The sequence below is a fragment of the Ursus arctos genome, unplaced genomic scaffold (assembly GCF_023065955.2).
Source record: "Ursus arctos isolate Adak ecotype North America unplaced genomic scaffold, UrsArc2.0 scaffold_6, whole genome shotgun sequence".
Taxonomy (NCBI): Eukaryota; Metazoa; Chordata; class Mammalia; order Carnivora; family Ursidae; genus Ursus; species Ursus arctos.
In genome coordinates, this window is record NW_026623078.1 from 50,669,268 (window position 1) to 50,694,078 (window position 24,811).

Genomic DNA, 24,811 nt, shown 5'->3' on the forward strand with positions numbered 1-24,811 from the left:
CCCATGTACACATTATCTAGAGTCTATACTTAATGTTTTAAATTTGCTTTATCACATAGCTGTTCATCTAACTTCTCTCTTCATCAGTTCAACCAATGTTTTTGATGGCTTTCAAAGTAGGTTGGACATCAGTACATTTCACCCCTAGGCTTCAGTAGCATATTGTTAGCTAGAGACTGTATTTATTAATGGTTCTTTTTATCTTTTTGAGGGTGTAATTTACAAAGTGAATTGCACAAATCTTAAGTATACTATTCAAGGTTTGAAAAATGCAAATGCCTTTGTGATGTACAACACCCAAAGTGTGATACAGATACAGATTTATCAGTAGTTCCAAAAACTTCTCACTTCTCTTGTCCCCTTTCTAATCATCCCCCACTTCCACTCAGGAAAACACTGTTCTGAATTAAAAAAAAAAGTTGATTCTAGAATTTCATATAAATCAAATCATACAGTATGAACTCTTTTGAAAGGATTCTTAAGCATAATATTTTTACTTTTAATTATTTTTACTTAAAACTTTATTTTTTTTTGAGCAGTTTTCATTTCACAGCAAAATTGAACAGTAGGTACAGAGATTTCCCATATACTCCCTGCCCTAATGCATGCATCGCCTTCTCCATTATCTACACCCTGTCTGGGGTGTAGTACATAACACGTATATTACAAGTGATGCAACTACATTGACACATCATTGTCACCCAGGGTCCATAGTTTACATTATGGTTCATTCTTGGTATTTGACCTTTTATCAGTTTTGCCAAATGTATAATGACATATGTCCATCATTATGGTTTTATACAGAGTATTTTCACTTCCCTGAAGGTATAATATTTTGGGGATTCATCTGTTGTCACATATATCAGTAGTTCTTTCCTTTTTATTGCTGGATACATTGTATGAATATACCATAGTTTATTTTAGCCATTTTCCTGTTGATGGAGATCTGTGTTGTTTCCAGTTTTGGCTATTATAAATAAAGCTGTCCTGGACATTCTTCTACAAGTCTCTTTTAGACCTGTCCTGTACTTACTGTTGGGTAGATGCCTAACCATGGAATTTTATGTAGAGGTTGTTCAAGTGTGCTGTTTTACATTCCCACAACCTTGTAGGACAGTTCCAGTTCCACATCTTTGTCAGCATTTGGCGTTATCTTTCTTTTTTCACTTTTTGCCATTCGGATGGATGCGTTGTGGTATCTCATTGTGGTTTTAATTTGCATTTCATTGATGAGCAGCTATTTTGAAGTTTTTCATGTGGTTACTGACCATTAATATATTTACCTTTGTGAAGCATACATTCAATATTGGCTTATTTTCAAGTGTTTGTTGAGTTTCATTACTGATTCATAACTTTTCAATATATTCTGAATTCAAGTCCTTTGTCATATACATGTTTTGGGAATATTTTTTGCCGGCTTGTGACTCGACTAATTCATTTTTTAATAGGTGTCTCAAGCAGAGTTTTAACTTCTGATTAAATGTGGATTTCAAATTTTTCCTTTATAACTGTTTTGTTCTGTTCTCTAAGAAGTGACTAGGTTTTTCTTCTACGTTAAAAAAGGGAGAAAGCAACTCTATTTGCTTGCAAAGTAGTCGGAATTAGTTTTCTCATCTGACTAAAGCAGGGATCCTTTTATTGTGGGTACTGTGGACATTCTGGTGTCCTTTGACATTCTGGTCAAGCCTGTGAACCCCTTCTCAGAAGGTTTTAAGCATCTTGATTTTGATATGCCATGGTATCCTTTCTTCATGTTACTTGTGTTTGGAATATATTAAGGTTTTTAGGTCTGTGTGTTTGTGGTTTTCATATATATTTAGAAAATTCGTGGGCGTTTTTTTTTTTTAATTTTTTATTATGTGATGTTAGTCACCGTACCGTACATCATTAGTTTTTGATGTAGTGTTCCATGATTCATTGTTTGCGTATAACACCCAGTACTCCATGCAATACGTGCCCTCCTTAATACCCATCACCGGCCTATCCCAATCCCCCACCCACCTCCCCTCTGAAGCCCTCAGTTTGTGGGCATTATTTCTTGAACTGATTTTCAGTCTTCTCTCCCTTTGGAGACTAATTACATGTATAGTAGGCTTCTTGAAGTTCAGCAGAGCTTTCTGATGCTTTTGTTCATTTTTGTTCTTTTTCTTTTTTGTTTGATTGTTGAGAGTTTCTGTTTCTGTTCTTGTTCACTAATCTTCTGTATCTAATCTATTAATCACAACTAGTTCATATTTCATCTCAGATACTGTATTTTTCATCTCTAGAAGTTGTTTGGATTGTTAAAAAATATCTTATTCCTCCTCGTTTATACTTTCTTAAATACCTCATTTTATTTATATAGCTGTTTTAATGTCTGTGTTTACTAATGCTAAACAGTATCATTCCTAGATCTTTTTGTATTGACTTTTTTCCTTATCTGTGTTATGTATATTTTCTTCTTCGCATGCCTGATAATTTTCAATTTGATGCCAGATGTTGTGAATTTTATCTTGTTGGGTGCTGGGTATATTTGTATATAGCAAAAAGTTGTTACTTGGAAATAATTTAATTCACTTGTCTTGCTTTAAATACTTTTTAGTTGGGTTCAGAGCTGCCATTAGCTTAAGGCCAGTTTTGTCTCACTACTGACAGCCTTTTGAGTACTTTCTTGATGCCTATGGATTAAAGATTTTTTTTTTTCTTTCTGTTGAGATCACAAACTAGTCCCAGTTTTGTGTAACTCTTGGGGGTTGTTTTCTTGGCTTTCCCTGGTGGTTCTTTTAGTGGCCTCAGTAGTTTCCTTGCATGAAATTGAGTAATACTTAGCTGAGGCCTGGAGTGGGGCCCTCTGCAGATATGAGGAGCTCTCTCTGAACAGGTCTTTCTTGTTCAGAGATGAATGAACACATATTTTGATATTTTGAGATAGCTTCACAACTGATGTTTGATCTGATTTTTGTAGGTTTTACAGTTGATGGTGATGCAACTGTGATTTGTTACTTATATTTATAATTAAACTATGCAACTGCAATTTGTTACCTACATTCGTGAAGGTGCTGCATTTAAAATCCTTAATATATATTATTCCATTGAAATTCATGAAGTTCCTGAATTCTGTCGAAGGGCCCCAGATTAAGATGCACTTTTCTGAAGGGAAAGAATATTTTAGGCAATTCTAGCCAGAGATTACAGAGATGCTTTTTTCTTTTCAAGGCTCTAATTCATTCTTTCTGCAAGGCAATGAGCAAAGATTTGAAACTTCAGAAGCATCTTTCATCAAAATCCCTCCTAATTTTTAATTAATATTAAGTATAAATTATAGTGGCCAGTTTTTAGTGATGTTTCAAGATCAAGCAGTGGAAACTTCTTCTGTTTTAATGGTTTAGACAACTGAGGTCAAGAGTCCAGCTCTTTGGTCACTGCTTCCCTGGCTGGAGGTAGCCTAACTTGTTTTAGAACCGAGATGATCATTGATGATGTCCAATTTGAGGTCTTACTGGGGGCAGTTGATAACAGGCTTTATTTATTCCCCAGTAGAAACTGATAAAATCTTTATGGTTAAACAGCAAGATACAAGGATTATACAAAATATTTTTTGGATTTGTGATTTTTATAATTTATTTTGAAGTAAAATGGCTAAAGTTTCTTAGTACTGTATGTTAGGTTCTTTAGTTACTGCTTACCAAGTCTTTTCCTTCCCAGATGAACTCAGGTAAATGGCCGTGTTTCATAAACTATACATTTAGGATATTCCAAGAGTCTCCTGTCATATGGATTTAAAAAGTTATGAAGCTTTTTCTAGCCAGAAATCCAGCTTTGAATGAAGATGATATATAATGGAGTGTATGTATTATAGATTTATCACTGAAGAGTAGATATGCTTGAATCTGCTGGAGGCTGCTTTCACCATGAATTTTCTAAAAAGTAATTTTTTTTCTAAATTCTGTGATAAGCTTTTTTTTGTTTGTATTGTTAGGATAATGTTAACAGACTTTTATGCAGTTTGTCTTTACGAAGGTGGAATGAGTTGGAGTGGTTGGAATCTGAACTTTGCCAGTTTCTAACCAAGTGAAAGTAATTTGCTATAGTTTTTTCATATGTATAATAGGAAAGTTACTAATTTATGTTCCTACTAATAAGAATCATCAACTATTTTTTTTAGTTTCATATAATAATACTATTATAATATTTACTTTCATCTTTAGGGATAGTTCTTTTTTTTGGGGGGGTGTATTTTACCTAGGCGTGCCTGACATTTTCTTTATTGGGTGCATCAGGAAATAACTTTCTTGGATATTTCTGACAAAACTCGGTTTTCCAGCACTTTAGCCTTATTTTGGGGAGGAAGTTTTTAATTAGTGGAATGCTAAAGAATGAATTTATTCTTTGTATTTAGCAAATACATTTAGAATTACATTATAAACTACGCCCTACAACTTTAATTGTGGGCTATGAAAGGAGATTAGCATAGTACAACATATAGAAACTTGAAAGTAGTAGGGTGCCTGGGTGGCTCAGTCAGTTAAGTGTCTGCCTTTGGCTCAGCTCATGATGCCAGGGTCCTGGGATTGAGCTCCACTTCGGGTTTCCTGCTTAGTGGGGAGCCTGCTTTTCCCTCTCCCTGTGCTGCTCCCCCTGCCTGTGTTCTTTGTGTGTGCTCTTTCTTTCTCTGTCAAGTAAATAAAAAAAAAATCTTTAAAAAAAACCCAAAACAACAACTTCAAAGTAGTAATGCTGTATTATTGGCTTCAAATAATAACCATTGTATAACTTGTTTGTAATTTATATGTGGAAAGAAGGATGTGGGAGAAACATTTTTATAGAATTTACATTTCTTATTTTCCTTTTAGTTAAATCCTCTTGATTTATTTAAAATGACTGTATTTTGTTAGGTGCTGAAGATGAAACAAGAATAGATATGCAGTATCCTGCTCAGTACAAAGGCCAAGAGCTGTATTCGCAGCAAGAGGATGAACAGCCACAGGGATGGGTATCGTGGGCCTGGTCGTTTGTGCCTGCAATTGTGAGTTATGATGATGGTGAGGAAGACTTCCTTGGGAATGATCCTACATCAACTGCGCATCAACCAAAAGCACAGACTTTGAGAGATCCTATTGTGTCTATAGGATTTTATTGTACTAAGGCAACTGTGACTTTCAAAGTACGTTTCCTCTTTTTTGCTGTTCATATTTTTTTCAACTTTAATGCATAAATTTTGATTTCTGGGAAGGATCTAGTTTAAAGTTTGTTTTACACTTAGTAGATGTAAGATAGTCTAGCAATCATCATAAAATTATGTTCCCTCATCTGACTCTGAATTTTGATCTTTTTCTATCTTCTTAAAGCCTTTTCTACTTTATTATTATTTTTTTTTTATCAGTTTCATGGAAAGTTTCTCTTCCCACTGAATCGTTAAATTGGCAGACAAAGATGCCTTTATATTTCCATTAAAGAATTGCAATAAAACCTCTCCCATGAATTCATATATACCTCCAGTTACTGTTTGATCTCTGGCTCCCTTTCATTACAGAATTTCTTTAAAGGGCTGTTTACATAAAATTTCACTTTTTCCTCACCTCTTCTACTCTTTGAGATAGTCCTATTTCTTTTCTCGGTCCTTATTTAACTTGGTTTTTCAGCAGCGTTTTACATACTTTGACTACTTTCTCCATTGACAAATACATGTAGAGTATATAGTCAAAAGGGACTATATAATAGATATTTTCTGGTTAAAGAATAGTAGAGTGAACGCTTTAATTTTTTTTATATTAAGTTTTTAAGTCCAGTTAACATACAGTGTTATATTAGTTTCAGGTGTACAGTATAGTGATTCAGCCATTCCATACATCACTCAATGCTCATCACAAGTGCACTCCTTAATCCCCATCACCTGTCTCACCCATCTCTCCATCCACCTCTCCTCTGGTAACCATCTGGTGTTCTCCATAGTCAAGAGTCTGTTTCTTCTTTCGTCTCTCATCTTTTTTCCTCCCTTTGCTTGCTTGTTTACTCATATGTAGCTTAAAATCCACACAAGTGAAATCTCTGTCTGGCTTATTTCGCTTAGCATTTTACCCTCTAGTTCTGTTCATGTCTTTGCAGATGGCACGATTTCATTCTTTTTTATGGCTGAATACTCCATTGCATACACACACACACACACACACACACACACACACACACAAAACCCACATCTTCATCTTTTCATCATTTGATGGGCACTTGAGCTGCTTTCATAATTTGACTATTGTAAATAATGCTGCCAGGCACTGTTTTGTCTTTAAAGATACCCAGTGAACAGATGAGATATATATCCCTGTCTCTTAAAATAGAAATTGTCATTATAAGCAAATAAGCTATTTAGTATACCCATTTATGATAAGGGTTATGTAGAAAAAGAGGAAAGAGGAATAGTGAATGTGTCCATTAGATAGGAAGGGATTATGCAACTTACAATTGGGTAATCAGGGAAGGCCTTAATGAGAAGGAGATCTTTAAGCAAAGACTCATGAAAGAAAAAGCTTTGTAGATACATAGGAATGAACATTCTAAGTATAGTAAATGTGAAGACCCCAAAAGTTCAAGGAATAGTAAGGAAGCCAGTGGGGCCAGAGCAGAGTGGGCTAAAATGGAAATAGTATAAAATAGGTCAGAGAGGTGATGGGGTTGGGGAGAGATCCATAAATTGTAAAACTGTGTAGGTCATTTTAGGTTAGGGACTTTGTCATTAATCCTGAGTGAGATAGGAAGTTTTTGGACAATTTTTAGCATAGTAGTTACAGGATGATCTGAGTTATGTTTTAAACTGCATCACTCTGGTAGCTGTGTGGAGAATAGATTATAGGGAGCAAAAGCAGAAATAAGATCAGACAGGATAGGAATTTGCAAGCAGAAGATAATGATTGCTGGGCTTGGATGATAATGATAGCAAGGGGAGATGTTGAAATGTAACTGGATTTTGGATGTGGTTTGTAGGTCAACAGGACAGAACTTCCTGATAGGTTTTATTGTGAGACATAAATGAAGAGGATCCAAGGATGGTTCCTGAGCAACTACAAGAATTGAGTTTGTATTTTTTGTCGTAAGGAAGACTGAGAGGATTAGGTTTGAGGTAAAATCAGGAATTTGGTTTTGGACAAGTTTAAGATGCCCACTCTATATTCAAGTACAGCTTGAATATAATCAGGTTGGATTAATAAATCTAGAGTTCAGATTAAAAGTTTGGTCTGGGTATATAAGCTTGATAGTCAGGATTTTATTAAGACTGGAATCAGTACACACACACACACACACACACACACACACTAAGGAGAGGTTCTAGGGCCAAGCTCTGGGGCACTGTGATGTTAATTATTGGGAAACAGAAGGCAGAAATAGCGTGGGAAACTGAAAATAAGTTAGGCAGAAAACCAAGAGTGTCTATCTGGAAGCTGAGTGCCGTAAATGTTTTAAAGTTGATAAAGAAGGTCATTTGTGAGAATGGATTATTGGAGTTGGCATTGTGGGAATTGTTGGTGAACTTGACTAGAGCAGTGATTGGACAATGGTGGGATCTTAGTTGGAGTTGTTTAAAAGCAAATGGGAGCACTGGTGGGAATTAAAATGGTGCAGTCACTGTGGAAAACAGTTTGGTGGTTCCTTGAAACATTAAACGTAGAATCATATGACCCAGCAGTTCCACTTGTAGGTGCATACTCAAAAGAATTAAACTGTGCTCAGACAAGTAGATGTACACGAATGTTCATAAAAGCACTATTTACAATGGCCAAAAAGGTTGAAACAACCTGGGGTGCCTGGCTGGCTCAGTTGGTAGAGCATGCGACTCTTCTGAATTCTTCTATGGAACAAAATATTTTTATTATAACTTTCATAATTGAAATTCATTAGCTTTGATGAAAAGAATATCAGTCTGTAAAATTAAAAATAATAAAATCTTTAAAATATATAACAGAAAACTGGGGCGTCTGGGTGGCAAGATCGGTTGAGCATCTGACTCTTGGTTTTGGTTCAGGTCATGATCTCAGGGTCCTGGGATGAAGCTGTATGGTGGGCTCCACGCTCAGTGGTGGAGTCTGCCTGAGATTCTCTCTCCCTCTGCCCCTCCCGCTTGTGCTCTTTCTCTCTCTCAAATAAAATCCTAAAAAAAAATAAAATATATAATAAAGCCAGCCATTGGCAACTATTATCACATATATTGTCAATTTTATTTTTTAAATTTATTAAAAGTTTTTTTTTCATGGTATTATCTCTGCATTTAATAGACGTTTTTGGCAATAATTTTAATTACATTAATTGTAAGTATAAGTATTCAGCTTAAGTTCTAAAAGATATAAACGTAGCAGCATGAATTAACATTTTGTTTGAGAACTTAAATTATACTTAAAACTTGGTGTAATTTTTTAGTGTAGTTGACACGCAATGTTACATTAGTTTCAGCTCTACAGCATAGTAATTCCGTATCTCTATACCTTATGGTATGCTCACCACAAGTGTAGCTACCATCTGTTACCATACAATGCTATTACGATGTCATTGACTATATTCCGTATGCTGTGCCTTTTATATTCCCCTGACTTGTTCATTCAATAAGGGAAGCCCATATATCCTATTCTTCTTCATCCATTTTGCCCATCTCCCACACCCCTCCCCTCTTATAACCATCAGTTTGTTCTCTGTGTTTATTGGTCTGATGATTCTTTTTGTTGATTTGTTCATTTGTTTTGTTTTTTAGGTTCCACATATGAGTTAAATCATATGTTATATTGTCAGTTTTAGATGATCCAAAAGAGGTCATTTTTAATATAAGTTTGTGAGGGAATTTAAGGATTGCTAGTAAAGTTCTGTCTTTTCTGGTGATTTTTTGCATATTTATGTTCAATTAGAAATTACTCTGGTATAGTTCTCTTCATTGATGAGAAGAATTGTATTAAACTGAGTCAGAATAGTTTGTATTTATATATAAAACTTTAATAGATTTTTAGGGCAGTACTTGTCATTAGTTAATAACATCTTTTAAAAAAATTTAGAACATTTATGTTTCTAAGGTTTCTCCAAGGGAAATATGTTGAGATTTAGGAGGAAAACATTAGAATTCATTGTTCAGCTTGGATTTAAAGAATGTATGGAATTAATTTGTGGTTCATTTTTTGGTCAGAAAATAAGGTCATGTTTCTACATTTGCATTCTGAACAGTTGATATCAATCCAACAAAAATCATGCCAAATTAAATGTAGCATTTAAAAAATCATGTTGAAGATTGTTCTTGTAATGTTTGAGTCCTTTTAATCAATTAATTGCTTTTTCTCTACAATAATTGTAGACAGCTGAAGGGTGATCAAGTTTAAAATACTGAATTTTACTTGAGCATTTTATAGAATTGTACTTGAAAATAACAACATTGTGTATACCAGTTCTAGAAGCATCTCAGAAATAAGGGCATATATATAAACATTTTGTTACAAGAAATGAGAATAATTAGTTGATTTTAAGTATAAAGAAGCTATCATGCTTAAAATTACAACTTTTTGGTTTAATTTTTATTTGACCTAGGTTAAATACTGTTTTTTTTTTTTTTAATGTGATCTTTGACTTTGCTGTAATGTTTGAATAATACATCCATTAGTGAACATGGGCAGAATACCTTTGAAAAAATAAAAACTTTATTTTGGAACCATTTTGGATTAGCAGAAAACTTGCAACGTACAGAGAGTTCACACAGACTCCTTACTCATTTTCTCTATTGTTAACATCTTATGCTATCATAATACATTTGTCAAAACCAAGAAGCCAACACTGGTGCATTTCTGTTAAATTCCAGACTACAACTGAATTTTATAATGTTTTCTGTAACATGATCCAAACCAGGATACCACATTGCATTTAGAAAGTACCTCTTAAAAATAATTTAAGTTTGTCTAGATACAACATGTAATGTGTTGTAAGCTTCAGGGGTGCAAGGGTGGTTGTTGTGGTGGTTGTTTTGGCAGCATCTAGATTAGCACTTGTTATCTAGCTGTCACTCATTAAATATTTGCATGATTGAATGAGTCTGAGACACATACTTTGAAAGTAAACACCCAAGAACCTGTTGCCCTCATAGAGCTAGATGGTTTATTGAATTTGTGTTTTTTCATAGTTTCCTTTTGATGAAAAATTTGGGAGAAATTTTGGAAATGATTGAATAAGTTCTTGTTGGGTGTGTATAGAATATAAAATGAATTGAGGTTAAAATATATGTAAATTTTTGGCAGAATATATGAACCATTATATGAGACTGTTATCGCTATATAGCTTTTACCTTTTTAAGCAATATTGTTAAGATAAAGAAGTTAAATAAGAAAAAGTTGGTATTTAACTTCTCTATTTGAGCTTAGACTAGCATATTCAACCTTTATACCATGGATAATCTGTTACAGCTGTTTTTGTTGCACCTGTTTTCCTGCTTAATAATTAAATTTCCCGAATCTTAAAATTGGCCCTGTTTCCATCAATTCATCATAATAATGACAGTTTATTGCTATCTAATACTAATTTTACTTACTTAATATTTCTATATTGTTTCTTAGCTCACTGAAATGCAAGCTGAGAGTAGTTATTATAGCCCTCAGAAAGTAAAATCCAAAGAAGTATTGTGTTGGGAACAAGAAGGAACTACAGTTGAGGTAATCTTTCAACGCTGAACATGTATATCTAAAACTTTTTTGAATGGTCCTTAAAGTTAATATTTAATAAATGTAGGCTTTTATCGTAGTGGTGTGTTTAAAATATATTCGTGGTTTTTTCTATTTTAGTCATCAGTAGTAGTGGTTGAAATAACAAAGATTCCACTATAACCTGCAACATTAATTCTTTCATTTTTTTCATTTAATTTGTTTGAGCTCATATGTACGTGAGGATTAATGTTCATAAGGTGCCAGTCATTGGGGATACAAAGATTTGAGAATACAGAGATAAGTAAGATGTTTCTTAATTTAATAGGGTTTATGATCTGAGGAGAATAAATTTGGAAAGGCCATAATCCTAAAGAAGTAGTTCTACACGGAAAGCCTGTAACTTTTATTTTTTTTAAGCCTGTAATATTTTTATGAAATTCAAATTCTTTTTTTTTTTTTTTTTTTAAAGATTTTATTTATTTATGTGACAGAGAGACAGCCAGCGAGAGAGGGAACACAGCAGGGGGAGTGGGAGAGGAAGAAGCAGGCTCATAGCGGAAGAGCCTGATGTGGGACTCGATCCCAGATCACCAGGATCACGCCCTGAGCCGAAGGCAGACGCTTTAATGACTGCGCTACCCAGGCGCCCCTGAAATTCAAATTCTTAATTCTAATGTCCTTCCCTCTTATAGGCCCTTATGATGGGAGAGCCTTTCTTCGATTGCCAGATTGGTTTTGTAGGTTGCAGAGCCTTGTGCCTTAAAGGAATTATGGGTGTTAAAGATTTTGAAGAGAATATGAATAGAAGTGAAACTGTAAGTCAAATTCTCCCCCTCTCTCCCCTTTTTGGATAGAATGCAGGTATAATGAAGTGCTTATTGAAGTGTTTAACCATACCAAAAAATCTGTTAGACTACATATATCTTTGGCTTAAGAGAGGAACTTTACTGTTTTCCCCTGTAAGAAATTATAGAGCTCAGGGGAGTTTAGAAAGTTGGTAGCACTTAACACCTGGACAGTAGTTCCAAATACTTTCCAATTCATGAATGTTTCTTCTTTCTTGTTTATGGCAGCTACTTGGAGTTCCTTTTTGGTTTGTTAAAATGTTCTTTGCCAAGATAGGCAGTGAAAATGGAGACAGCATTCCTTGTCTTTTTATAGGACTTCAAGTTGTAGTGATTTCTATTGACTACTGAATGGGTGTTATAAAACCCCAAGGTTTTATTTTCTTTAACAGTTTAATGATTTTTCCTCCTGTTCAGAAATTTTGCATTTATTTTCAGGAAGCCTGTTTCTTCATTTGTGGTGAAAATTTGAGTATGAAAGGTTTGACCTATCTTACAAATTCATTGTTTGATTACCGAAGCCCAGAAAATAATGGTACTCGTGCAGAATTTATCTTGGATGCAGCTCATCATAAGGTCAGAGACTATATATGTGAGCCAATATCTAGGCTGTGTTTGTGTGGACATTTTGTGTGAATACTTGTGCTTGCCATTTTTTTCCTCAAGTAATACATTCTGAATGCTAGCTGTTTATTGAAGCATTTAGAATATTTTTGTCTGGCTTCTACATCTAGAGAAGTTTGAAGATTGCACAAAGGTCTCTACTTCTGTATACTATGTAGGCAGTTAATTTGTTTATCCATTCCCTACTGTTAAATAGTCTTGGAGGAAACTTGTAGAATCATCTTTTAATTACAGTTACTTTTAGATATGGAATTAATGGGAAGAGATGAAGAATTTCACATTTTACTATGTATGTGTTTTAGTGTTTGAATTTTTCATATAAAATTAATGTACTTTTAGGGAATAAATTTAAAAATTCAAAAAAGGTTACCTGAAGATCAGTATGAAAGGATAAATAATACATATTAAGCCTTTTTACTACATTTACTTTTATAAAGAATTTAATTTTAATCTGCATATTTACATATCTTTTTAACATTTTAGTATATCTTTAGTATTTGAGTTTCATATAAGTATACTGGAATATTTAAGGATTAAATATATTTGAGAGTATATATTCGACAGTTTTGTGATGGTAATAAAGGAATGGAATATCCTATTCCATTATAGGTATTCATTAACCAGACATTATTGATAAAGTGGTCAAAATGTCTAGTAGAATTATGGATGACCTTGTGTGTTGTCTGTAGTAGAGTTAACATTACCTTTCTTAGAAGTTAATTCTTTGGATAGCCTCTGTTCTTTTGTTTTACTAATCCTTTGAGTTGATACACGTTCTTTGTAAGGATGTATGTTTGATTCTTGACCTATCACGTTTTACTCTGAAGTCTCTTCTGTACAACGTGTGTTCTGTTTGCTTTTCTTTGTTGGCAGGAGACATACACTGAGATAGCTGGAATGCAAAGGTTCGGGGCTTTTTACATGGATTACCTTTATACGATGGAGAACATCAGTGGCAAAGGTACTAGTTTCTTTCCTTTATGTTTGCTTTTCCTTGGACAACAGAAACAAAAGATTCTTCAGAATCAGTTGGTCCTTGACTGGTTGTAATCTGTTACATCAGATTTACCTTCTCTTACTTTGGGGAATGATGTAATTTTAATATCATGTTATAATTTTCTTAGACACTTAGATTTTTAATCCTTTCTTTGTGTAGTTGATTGAGAGGCCATTTTATATAACCGCCAGATTTAGTTTAGTTTATATAACCAACCAATATTAAAATTTTGGTACATTAAATTTCATGTTGCATCAAGTTGTCAAAAAGCATAAACATTTCCTTTTCTGTGCTAAATACATTTTGAAGGTTATATACATCTTTTTATTAAAAAACTGTTTCAAGCAAAATAGTGGAAATAAATTCTTCTGGAGTTTCTGGAAACAGTCTTTTATTATGTTTTATAAGCAATCATATGATGTTTTTAAAAATTTAGCTGATACTTTATGTGCTTATCAGTATGCTATATTGTGCTTATTCTCATCTTCATATTGAAAACTTAGTGAAAATAGATTTATCCTTTTTTGTTAATTTTTCATATATTAGTGATTTCTGTGTGTTAGACAATGAGTTGATATAGTGAATGCCAAGAAGACCAAAGCATTTCTCAAGAAACTAATAGGTAGTGTTTATATACTTAAATAAATGATTATAATATAGCACGTGAAGAACAGCAGTATAAATGGAGAGCTAAGACAGGTCTAGCCAGAAAGTGACTACTTCTACTGGCAGGGTTAGACTTCACAGAGGAGTTGATCGTGAAAGATCATTACGTTTTGTTAGATGAAAACAGAAGGAAAGAACAGTACTTTTCTGCTTCCTCTTTTCATAATGGATTTCTAAATGTTGGTGTTCTCATTGATTAAACCTTTGGTTTACATTTTACCCTAAACTCTTTCCTGACATTCTCTCATTCTTTTCCATTGATTTAGTACCTTCAATATGTTGATGCACATATTTATAATTTTAGTCCAAACTTCCTCAAGTTTAGGATTAAACATCCAATGCATACTTGACATTTTTACTTCATTATGTGTCTCACAAATATTTCAAAACTGAATATGTTCAAATGGAATTAAAATCCTTATGACTGTCTACTGCCTATTGCTTTTACCTTAGTTTCAATATTCTTGTCTTGGAAAATTGTTCTTCTGTATTCTGGTTGCTCAAGCCAGAAACCTAGGAATCATCATGACACACTTCTCCTCTCCTAGCTTCCAGCCCATCAACACATTTTTGTCAAATTTCATCTACGAAATCTATTTTAAATTCATTGACTTCTCGTAAACTCCACTGTTACCACTCTCATCCAATCTACTGTCCTCTCTACATTTTAATATTTTTTTACTTCCTGCTTCCCACCCTTTCAGATTGGTTTAATTTTGTGCTTAAAACCCTCACTCACTGCCTTTGCATTATTTAAAAATAAAATTTAAATTTTATTAGATTTTTGTCTTGAATTACTTGGAGGATAGTGATAACCACTAAGGAAGATAGAAACAAGAAAGGATTTTTGGAGGAAAAGATGTGTTTTGACATAACCTGTGGACATTGAGGTAGAGATATTCAGTAACAAATTATATATAGGAAAGGGCAACTAAGAGCTTTACAAATTGTTAGAGTGTTGTGGTTACCAATTGTAAGATGGTAGGTTTCTTCTGGTTCAGTATGATGTCTTCTGCATGTGTTGTGGATTCCATATCTTGTGAGGAGGTGGAGTATCAAGTGGTTGTCCTTCAAGTGAAGGAACCCAAGCCCTGAAAATTTTATTTGTACATATGCTGCCTCTACACTTTCTAAAAGATATTAAAGCATAGTTTAATATCTTTTGTTTGTTAGGGTGCTTGTATATGTTCAGTGTGAGAAATTGGTAGTTTGTTAACTTTTAAATTTTTCATATTTTCCATTTCCAAGAATAGGATACAGTGTTATAAATACCTTAGTCCTGGGGCGCCTGGGTGGCTCAGTCGTTAAATGTCTGCCTTCTGCTCAGGGCATGATCCCGGAGTCCTGGGATCGAGCCCCGCATCGGGCTCCTCCGCTGGGAGCCTGCTTCTTCCTCTCGCACTCCCTCTGCTTGTGTTCCCTATCTCGCTGGCTGTCTCTCTCTGTCAAATAAATAAACAAAATCTTAAAAAAAAAAAAAAATCTTAGTCCTTAACTTTTTTTTTTCAACAAACTATTGGATCATAATGGACAAACAGAAAAGTTCTATACATTTATGTACAGAATAGCAAAGAATTATAATGGAAATACCTGCGTGTAATAAATTATTTTTTGTCTATGGTTCTGAGACTAAAGATTTTTTTTTATAATTTTTATTTTGTTATATTAGTCACCATACAGTACATCCCCAGTTTTGGTGCAGTGTTCCATGATTCATTATTTGTAACACCCAGTGCACCATGCAATATGTGCGCTCCTTTTTTTTTTTTTTTTAAAGATTTTATTTATTTATTCGACAGAGATAGAGACAGCCAGCGAGAGAGGGAACACAAGCAGGAGGAGTGGGAGAGGAAGAAGCAGGCTCATAGTGGAGGAGCCTGATGTGGGGCTCGATCCCATAACACCGGGATCACGCCTTGAGCCGAAGGCAGACGCTTAACCGCTGTGCCAGCCAGGTGCCCCAATATGTGCCCTCCTTAATACCCATCACCGGCCTATCCCGATTCCCCACCTCCCTCCCCTCTGAAGCCCTCAGTTTGTTTCCCAGAGTCTACAGTCTCTCATGGTTCATTCCCCCTTCTGATTACCCCCCCCTTCATCCTTCCCTTCCTTCTCCTACCAATATTCCTATATCTTACATTCCATAAGTGAGTGAAACCATATGATAATTGTCTTTCTCTGCTTGACTTATTTCACTTAGCATAATCTCCTCCACTCCCATCTATGTTGCTGCAAATGTTCTGAGACTAAAGATTGAACTGAAATCCTTTGTTTGAAATTACAGAAATATATTTTTGAAAAAGTTATTAGAAAGTGTGGATACAGAACTTTTGTGTTTAATTGGGCCTTCCTAGATTCTAAAGGTATTAAGTGCCTTACTTTTCTATTTCTGTTCGAATAAACAAAATGGCTTACGAATTAGAAATTATTGGGCTGAGAAGTCCAAGATGGTGGAGGAGTAGGAGACCTTAGTTTTGTCTGGTCCCAGGAATTCAGCTTAGGTAGCTATTAAGTAATTCTGAACACCTGCAAACTTAACCCAAGAGCTAGGAAAAGAATAGCTGCAACTCTACAAATAGAAAAGCAAACACTTTCTGCAAGAATGGCAAGATGGAAAACCACCTCAAAGAAGAGAACAAGAGGGAGTACTGACTGCCAGGGACCTAATCAGTGTGGATAAAAGTAAGATGTTGGAACTAGAGTTCAGAATAATGATTATAAAGATACTAGCTGGGCTTGAGAAAAGCATAGAACACACTAAAGAATCCCTTTCTGGAGAAATAAAAGAACTAAAATCTAATCAAGTCAAAATAAAAAGGGCTATTAATGAGATGTAATAAAAAATGGAAGCTCTAACTGCTAGGATAAATGAGGCAGAAGAGAGAATTAGTGATATAAAAGACCAAATAATCGAGAATAAAGCAGCTCAGAGGGACGCCTGGGTGGCTCAGTCAGGTAAGCGTCTGCCTTCGGCTCAGGTTGTGATCCCAGGGTCCTGGGATCAAGTCCTGCATTGTGCTCCTTGCTCAATGGGGAGCGTGATCTCCCTTCCTGCTGCTCCCCCTGCTTGTTCTCTCTCTCTCTCTCTCTGACAAATAAATAAAATCTTCAAAAAAAAAAAAAAAACTGAGAAAAAGATGAACAACTACTGGTTCATGAGGAGAGAATTCAAGAGATAAGTGATAGCATAGAACAAAACAATATTAGAATGATTGGGACCCCAGAAGAAGAGGGAAGAGAGAGTGGGTCAGAAGGTGTATTGGAGCAAATTATAGTGGAGAACTCCCTAACATGGGGAAGGAAAGGCATTCAAGTCCAGGAGACACAGAGAACCCCTCTCAAAATCAGTAAAAATAGGTCAACACCTTGACATATAATAGTGAAACTTGCAAATCTCAGAGACAAAGAGAAAATCCTGAAAGCAGCTTGGGACAAGAGGTCCATAACCTACAAGGGTGGAAACATTAGTCTGGCAGCAGACTGATCTACAGAGACCTCGCAGGCCAGAAAGGACTGACATGATATATTCAGGGTGCTAAATGAGAAAAATACACAGCCAAGAATACTTTATCCAGCAAGGAGGTCATTGAAAATAAAAGGAGAGATAAAAAGCTTACAGGACAAACAGAAACTAAAAGAATTTATGATTACTAAACCAGCCCTGCAAGAAATATTAAAGGGGATCCTTTAAGTGAAGAGAGAGCCCAAAAGTAACAGACCAGAAAGGAACAGAGACAATATACAAAAACAATGACTTTACAGGTAATACAATGGCACGAAATTCTTATCTCTTAATAGTTACTCTGAATGTAAATGGGCTAAATGCCCCAGTCAGAAGACACAAGGCATCAGATTGGATAAAAAAGCAAGGCCCATCGATACGCTGTCTGGAAAAGACTCATTTTAGACCCAAAGACATCTCCAGGTTGAAAGTGAGGGGGTAGAAAGCCATTTAGCATGCTAGTGGACATCAAAATAAAGCTGGAATGGCAATCCTTATATCAGACAAATTAGATTTTGAACCAAAGACTGTAAAAAAGATGAGGAAGGACACTATATCATAATTAAAGGGTCTATCCAACAAGATCTAAAAATTATGCCCCTAACATGGGAGCAGCCAATTACATAAACCAATTAATAACAAAATTAAAAAAAAAACACATTGATAATAATACAATAATAGTGGGGGACTTTAACAGCCCACTCACTGCAATGGACAGATCATGTAAGCAGAAGATCAAGGAAACAAGGGATTTGAATGATGCACTGGACCAGATGGACTTCACAGATGTGTTCAGAGCATTGCATCCTAAAGCAACAGAATACACATTCTTCTCGAGTGCACATGGAACATTCTCCAGTATAGATCACATCCTGGGTCACAAATCAGGTCTCAACTGGTACCAAAAGACTGGGATCATTCCCTGCATATTTTCAGTCACAATGCTTTGAAACTTGAGCTCAATCACAAGAGGACATTTGAAAAGAACTCAAATACATGGAGTCTAAAAAACATCCTGCTAAAGAATGGGTCAACCAGGAAATTAAAGAAGAATTAAAAATATTCATGGAAACAAATGAAAATGAAAACACAACTGTTCCAAACCTTTGGGATACAGCGAAGGTGGTCCTAAGGGAGAAGTATATAGCAATACAAGCCTTTCTCAAGAAACAAGAAAGGCCTAAATTAAAGAACCTAACCTTACACCTAGTGGAGCTGGAGAAAGAACTACAAATAAAGCCTAAACCCAGCAAGGGAAGAGAACTAATAAAGATTAGAGCAGAAATCAATGAAATGGAAACCGAAAGAACAGAACAGATCAACAAAACTAGGAGCTGATTCCTCGAAAGAATTAATAAGATTGGTAACCCCCTGGCCAGACTTATCAAAAAGAAAAGAGAAAGGACCCAAATAAATAAAATCATGCATGAAAGAGGAGAGGTCACAAGAAACACCAAACAAATATAAATAATTGTAAGAACATATTATCAGCAACTATATGCCAACAAATTAGGCAATCTGGAAGAAATGGATGCATTCCTAGAGACGTGTAAACTACCAAAACTGAAATGGGAAGTAGAAAACCTATACAGACCCATAACCAGCAAGAAAATTGAAGCAATAATCAACAATCTCCCAACAAACAAGAGCCCAGGGCCGAAAGGCTTCCCGGGGGAATTCTACCAAACATTTCAATAATACCTGTTCTTCTGAAGGTGTTTCAAAAAATAGAAATGGAAGGAAAACTTTCAAACTCTTTCTGTGAGGCCAGCATTACCTTGATATCAAAACCAGACAAAGACCCTACCAAGACAGAGAATTACAGACCAATATCCCTGATGAACGTGGATGCAAAAATTCTCACCAAGATACTAGCCAATAGGACCCAACAGTACATTCAAAGGTTATTCACCACGACCAGGTAGAATTTATTCCTGGGCTGTAAGGATGGTTCAACATCTGCAAGTCAATCAGTCTTATAAACTACATTAATAAAAGAAAGGACAAGAACCATGTAGTCTCTCAGTAGATGCAGATAAAGCATTTGACAAAGTACAGCATCCTTTTCTTGATTAAAACTGTTCATAGTGTAGGGATAGAGGTAACATACCTCAATATCATATAAGCCATATACAGCAGATATCACTCTTAGCTCTAAGCTTTTCCCCTAAGATCAGGAACACAGTAGGGATGTCCATTCTCACTACTGTTTTTCAACTAGAAGATTAGAGTTGAGGGTCCATTTCTGGGTTCTCTATTCTGTTCTTTTGACCTATGTGTCTGTTTTTGTGCCAGCACCATACTGTCTTGATGATTACAGCTTTGTAGCAGAGCTTGAAGTCCTAGCCTTAGCGATCAGACAACAAAAAGAAATAAAAGACATCCAAATTGGCAAAGTCTCATTCTTCACAGATGACATGATACTCTATGTAGAAAATCCAAAAGACCACCCCCAAATTGCTAGAACTCATACAGGAATTCAGCAAAGTGTAGGATATAAAATCAATGCACAGAAGTCAGTTGTGTTTCTATACACTAACAATGAGAGAGAAGAAAGAGAAATTAAGGAGTCGATCCCATTTACAATTGTACCAAAAACCGTAAGATACCTAGGAATAAACCTAACCAACGAGGCAAAGGACCCGTACTCAGAAAACTATAGAACACTCATGAAAGAAATTGAGGAAGACACGAAGCAATGGAAAAACGTTCCATGCTCATGGATTGGAGAAACAAATATTGTCAAAATGTCTGTGCTACCTAGAGCAATCTTTACATTCAGTGCAATCCCTATCAAAATGCCGTCAGCTTTTTTCACAGAGCTGGATGGAATCCTAAAATTTTTATGGAACCAGAAAAGACCCTGAATAGTTGAAGGAATGTTGAAAAAGAAAACCAGAGCCGGTGGCATCACAATTCTGGACTTCAAGCTGTATTACAAAGCTGTAATCACCAAGACAGCATGGTACTGGCACAAAAACACACACATAGATCAGTGGAACAGACTAGAGAACCCAGAAGACGACCTTCAACTCTGTGGTCAACTAATCCTCGACAAAGCAGGAAAGAATATCCAATGGAAAAAGGACAGTCTCTTGAACAAATGGTGTTGGGAAAATTGGACAGCCACATGCAGAAGAATGAAACTGGACTTTCCTTAGGCCATACACAATAATGGTCTCAAAATGGATGAAAATCCTAAATGTGAGACAGGAATCCATCAAAATCCTGGAGGAGAACACGGGCAGCAACCTCTGTGACCTTAGCTGCATCAACTTCTCGCTAGACATTTCTCCAAAGACAAGGGAAACAAAGGCAAAAATGAACTGTTGGGACTCCCATCAAGATAAAAGCTTCTGCACAGCAAAGGAAACAGTCGACAAAACCAAAAGACAACCGACAGAATGGGAGATATTTGCAAATGTCTTATCTGATAAAGGACTAGTATCCAAAATCTATAAAGAACTTATCAAACTCCACACCCTAAGAACAAATAATCTAATCAAAATGGGTAGAAGACGTGAACAGACATTTCTCCAAAGAAGACCTACAAATGGCCAATGGACACGTGAAAAAATGCTCCACATCACTTGGCATCAGGGAAATACAAATCAAAACCACAATGAGATACCACCTCACACCGGTCAGAATGGCTAAAATTAACAAGTCAGGAAACAACAGATGTTGGTGAGGATGTGAAGAAAAGGGAGCCCTCTTATATTGGTGGGAATGCAGGCAGATATAAGCACTCTGGAAAACAGTTTGTAGGTGCTTCAAAAAGTTGAAAATAGAGCTCTATGACCCAGCAATTGCACTATTAGGGATTTACCCCAAATATACAAAAGTAGTGATCCGAAGGGCCACCCGCACCCCAGTGTTAATAGCAGCAATGTCCACAATAGCCAAACTATGGAAACAGCTGAGATGTCCATCAACAGACGAATGGATAAAGAAGATGTAGTGTACATATATACACAATGGAATATTACTCAGTGATCAAAAAAATGAAATCTTGCCATGTGCAAGGATGTGGATGGAACTAGAGGGTATTATGCTAAGCGAAATAAGTCAATCAGAGAAAGACATTTATCATAGGATTTTATTCATATATGGCCTTTAAGAAACAAAACAGAGGATCATAGGGGAAGAGAGGGAAAAACAAGATGCAGTCAGAGAGGGAGACAAACCGTAAGAGACTCTTAATCGTAGGAAACAAACTGAAGGTTGCTGGGGAGGGAGATTGGGGGAGTGGGGTACTTGGTGACACAATGTTACTATGTCAGATGTATCTCAATAAAGCTGAAAAAAATTTAGAAATTACCGTATGTTGTCACTTAAAACAGTGGATTTATGTATTAAGGGCAAATCTTTAGCATAAGGAGTATACATATTAGATAAGGAGAAATACACATAGGTAGAGCCGATATTTTTCTTAGAAGGTAGCCTTTGCTTTCCTCTTCAATATATGGGCAGATAAGGGATTGAAGAATTTGGGTTCTGTACCATGAAGCATGGCATAATAATTTTGTTCTGGAAAAACTTTAAAGCAGGTAAAGCCTATTGTTCTCTTCCATGGTCACTATACAACTGTCACAGCACCCTGTGAACATTTTTTCAGTGAAACTTATAAAATAGTAAAATGCAACTTCCTCTACTCACCCTTCCTGGTCAACATCATAGTATTGTGTATAGAATTACTGGATATTAGCCAGTTAGGTTTAAGAGACTAATTTTCTGGGGCGCCTGGGTGGTGCAGTCGTTGAGCGTCTGCCTTCAGCTCAGGGCGTGATCCCGGCGTTATGGGATCGAGCCCCACATCAGGCTCCTCCATTATGAGCCTGCTTCCTCCTCTCCCACTCCCCCCGCTTGTATTCCCTCTCTCGCTGGCTGTCTCTATCTCTGTCAAATAAATAAAAATAAAATCTTTAAAAAAAAAAAGACTGATTTTCTAAGAATGGCCATTTCAATTTTATTGCACTTCTTATAACATTAAATAGATTATGGGAGTAATTGTTATTTAAATCAATATTTTTTGTTAATAATAACCATCTCATTTGTGTAGAGAAAAATTTGGTTTGGCAGTGTTCTGTGTATTCAGCCAGTGGAGAATTGCTTGTAAGGCATTAAGCTATAAGCTAAAGAGATGAGTAATATTACAATTGGTATATCTGATTTCATAAAATATAAGATGTCGTTTCTTGTAGGTTCTGCAAATCAACAAGACTTTTCTTCAGGAAAAAGTGAAGATATGGGAACAGTTCAGGAGAAATCTACGAAAAGCCTTGTTATAGGTCCTCTTGATTTTCGTTTGGATAGCAGTGCAGTACATAGAATTTTGAAAATGATTGTTTGTGCCTTGGAACATGAATATGAACCATATACTGGGCTAAAACCAGGTTTGTTTTTGGCTTCATTTTGAATCTCTTGCTAGTTAATTCGAATGGTTATATAATCCAATTTGTTGTATTTTGCTAAATTAAACTTTTTTGTATAGTTTGCCTATCTGATTTTCACGTATTTAGTTGTATGTAGAAGTTATTGAAGAGGTCAGGATTTGGAAATTATTTACATAAGTTCTTTACTTGCCATTATTTGTTAGCATTTTATTACCACACTTTCTGATACTTTTCCTAGTGTAAATTCCTGAAATATGATCATTTTCGCACCTTAGGGGTTTCTGATGAGCAGACATGAGGATGGACTCTAAGCATACAAACTTTATATTCAAGGAGACTTAGGTCTTACTAGTAAAAAAAGAATTTGTTGTACACCTCATTTTTTCTACGTGTCATGGTTTCCTAAGATATTCTGTTTTTATGCAATAAAGTGTTCTAGAGTAGGAACTGCTTCTTTGTCTCCCACTCCCCCTGCTTGTGTTCCCTCTCTCGCTGCCTCTCTCTCTGTCAAATAAATGAATAAAATCTTTAAAAAAAATAAAAAATTAAAAAAATTAAAAACTAAACCTGCAACTACCATATAGCCCAGCAGCTGTACTCTTGAGCATTTATCCCAGAGAAATGAACATTTAGGTTCACACAAAAATCAATAGCTAATCTGTTTTTCTCATGTGAAAATCCAAGCTGATATGTGCTCTAGGGGATTAGGGTAACTGTTCCTTGAGGTTGTCTTTAGACCCAGAATTCTTTCTGTCTGGTTATTCTATTCTTTGAGATATACCTCATCTACATGGTCAATGTTGGCCCACTATTACAATAGCTAATTTGAATCAACAGGGAAGGGGGAGCAAGAGAAAATGGTAGGTATGTGGTTTCATTTAATAACATGGCTCTGTCATCCCATTTACCAAAACTTAGTAACTTGTCCCTATGCCTAGCAGCAGGGAGACTGGAAAGTACAATCTCTGGGAGCCCCAGTACCAGACTCAAGTTCAGAGGGTTTTATTGTTAAGAGGAAGATAGTAATTAGCAGTCTGACAGTGGAATGGTACCCCCCCCCCCACACACACTATAAACTGCTGTTATCTCACTTTAGTTTAATACAGACAGTTCTCACTTTGCATGGTAATTAGGAACCATAAAAATGTGCCCACTGAAATCATGGGAAGTGATCATAATCAGTGGGACAAATTGAAATTGTTACACACTTTTGGATATTTTTGTCAAAACACTAAAAACTCTCTTACTATTGGTATGAATGTATATAGAAATGATAAGTAAAATCTTTAAAAAAAAAAGAAATGAAAAAAAATAGTAAAGGGAATAGTAAAGTAAGAGTTTTATTTCTTAAAAAAAACAAACTTAAGAGTAGTTTAAATGGTGCTTATGTCCTTGTCCTAAGTAACTTACAATATAGAGTGACTTTCTTTCCTATGCTTTGGCAGATTGTTAGACTTCTAAGTTTGGATCAGATTCCCATACACTTTCAGTGTTGTGAAAACCTCTGAGAGTTCCTTTATTGGGAAGTATTTTGTTTGCATCACTTCCTCTGGGACATCTTCAGACATCTTCATTTCTTTTTATCACAACCACTTTCCTCGTCAACATTGATAAGTCTGTCTTCACTAATTCCCCTAGCTGCATATCAAGAGTCTCTCCAAGGCTAGGCTACAGTGTTGATATTCCCACAGTCAGCTGTCTTCTGTAACTCCTTGTATGTTATCAGTCTTTGTTTCTTTGCTGCTCTTTCATCTTTGATTGCCAGTTCTGTTTTAATTATCCATTTTTGTAAAGTGTCATATGGGTTTATCACTGGTAAACAAGGGGGCAGTACAACTACATGCTTTGCTATCTTTGTATGAGTTAAATAATAGATATGAGATACCAGTAACCAAACCTGACTGCCTTTGAAAGAAGTGACATGATTGGTCACACCGATCATTATGCACATCTTTTGTCTATGTTATGATTTGTGGATTCAAGAACTTGCAGTAAGGTTTGTACTTTATGCACTTATTGTATTGTGGTAACTGATATTTGAACTGTTTTTTGGGAGCTGGCGTTTTTAATCTAAAATAAGATTGCATACCAGAACTGTGCAAAGTGAGAGCTGCTTCTACATACATATGTGTATGTAAATGAGTACA

General features: G+C 35.6%; 1 protein-coding gene across 21 annotated transcripts in view; it reads left to right on the plus strand.

Moving 5' to 3' along the window:
* VPS13B (vacuolar protein sorting 13 homolog B) overlaps window positions 1-24,811 on the plus strand; it is a 765,680-nt gene that overhangs the window by 99,391 nt on the left and 641,478 nt on the right. For all 21 annotated transcript variants that reach the window (XM_044382679.3, XM_048212588.2, XM_048212589.2 and 18 more), the window contains 6 exons: window positions 4,875-5,143; window positions 10,548-10,643; window positions 11,327-11,449; window positions 11,918-12,055; window positions 12,977-13,064; window positions 22,473-22,664. In XM_044382679.3, coding sequence (XP_044238614.2) covers window positions 4,875-5,143; window positions 10,548-10,643; window positions 11,327-11,449; window positions 11,918-12,055; window positions 12,977-13,064; window positions 22,473-22,664 — 906 coding nt within the window. The remainder of the gene's footprint in view (window positions 1-4,874; window positions 5,144-10,547; window positions 10,644-11,326; window positions 11,450-11,917; window positions 12,056-12,976; window positions 13,065-22,472; window positions 22,665-24,811) is intronic.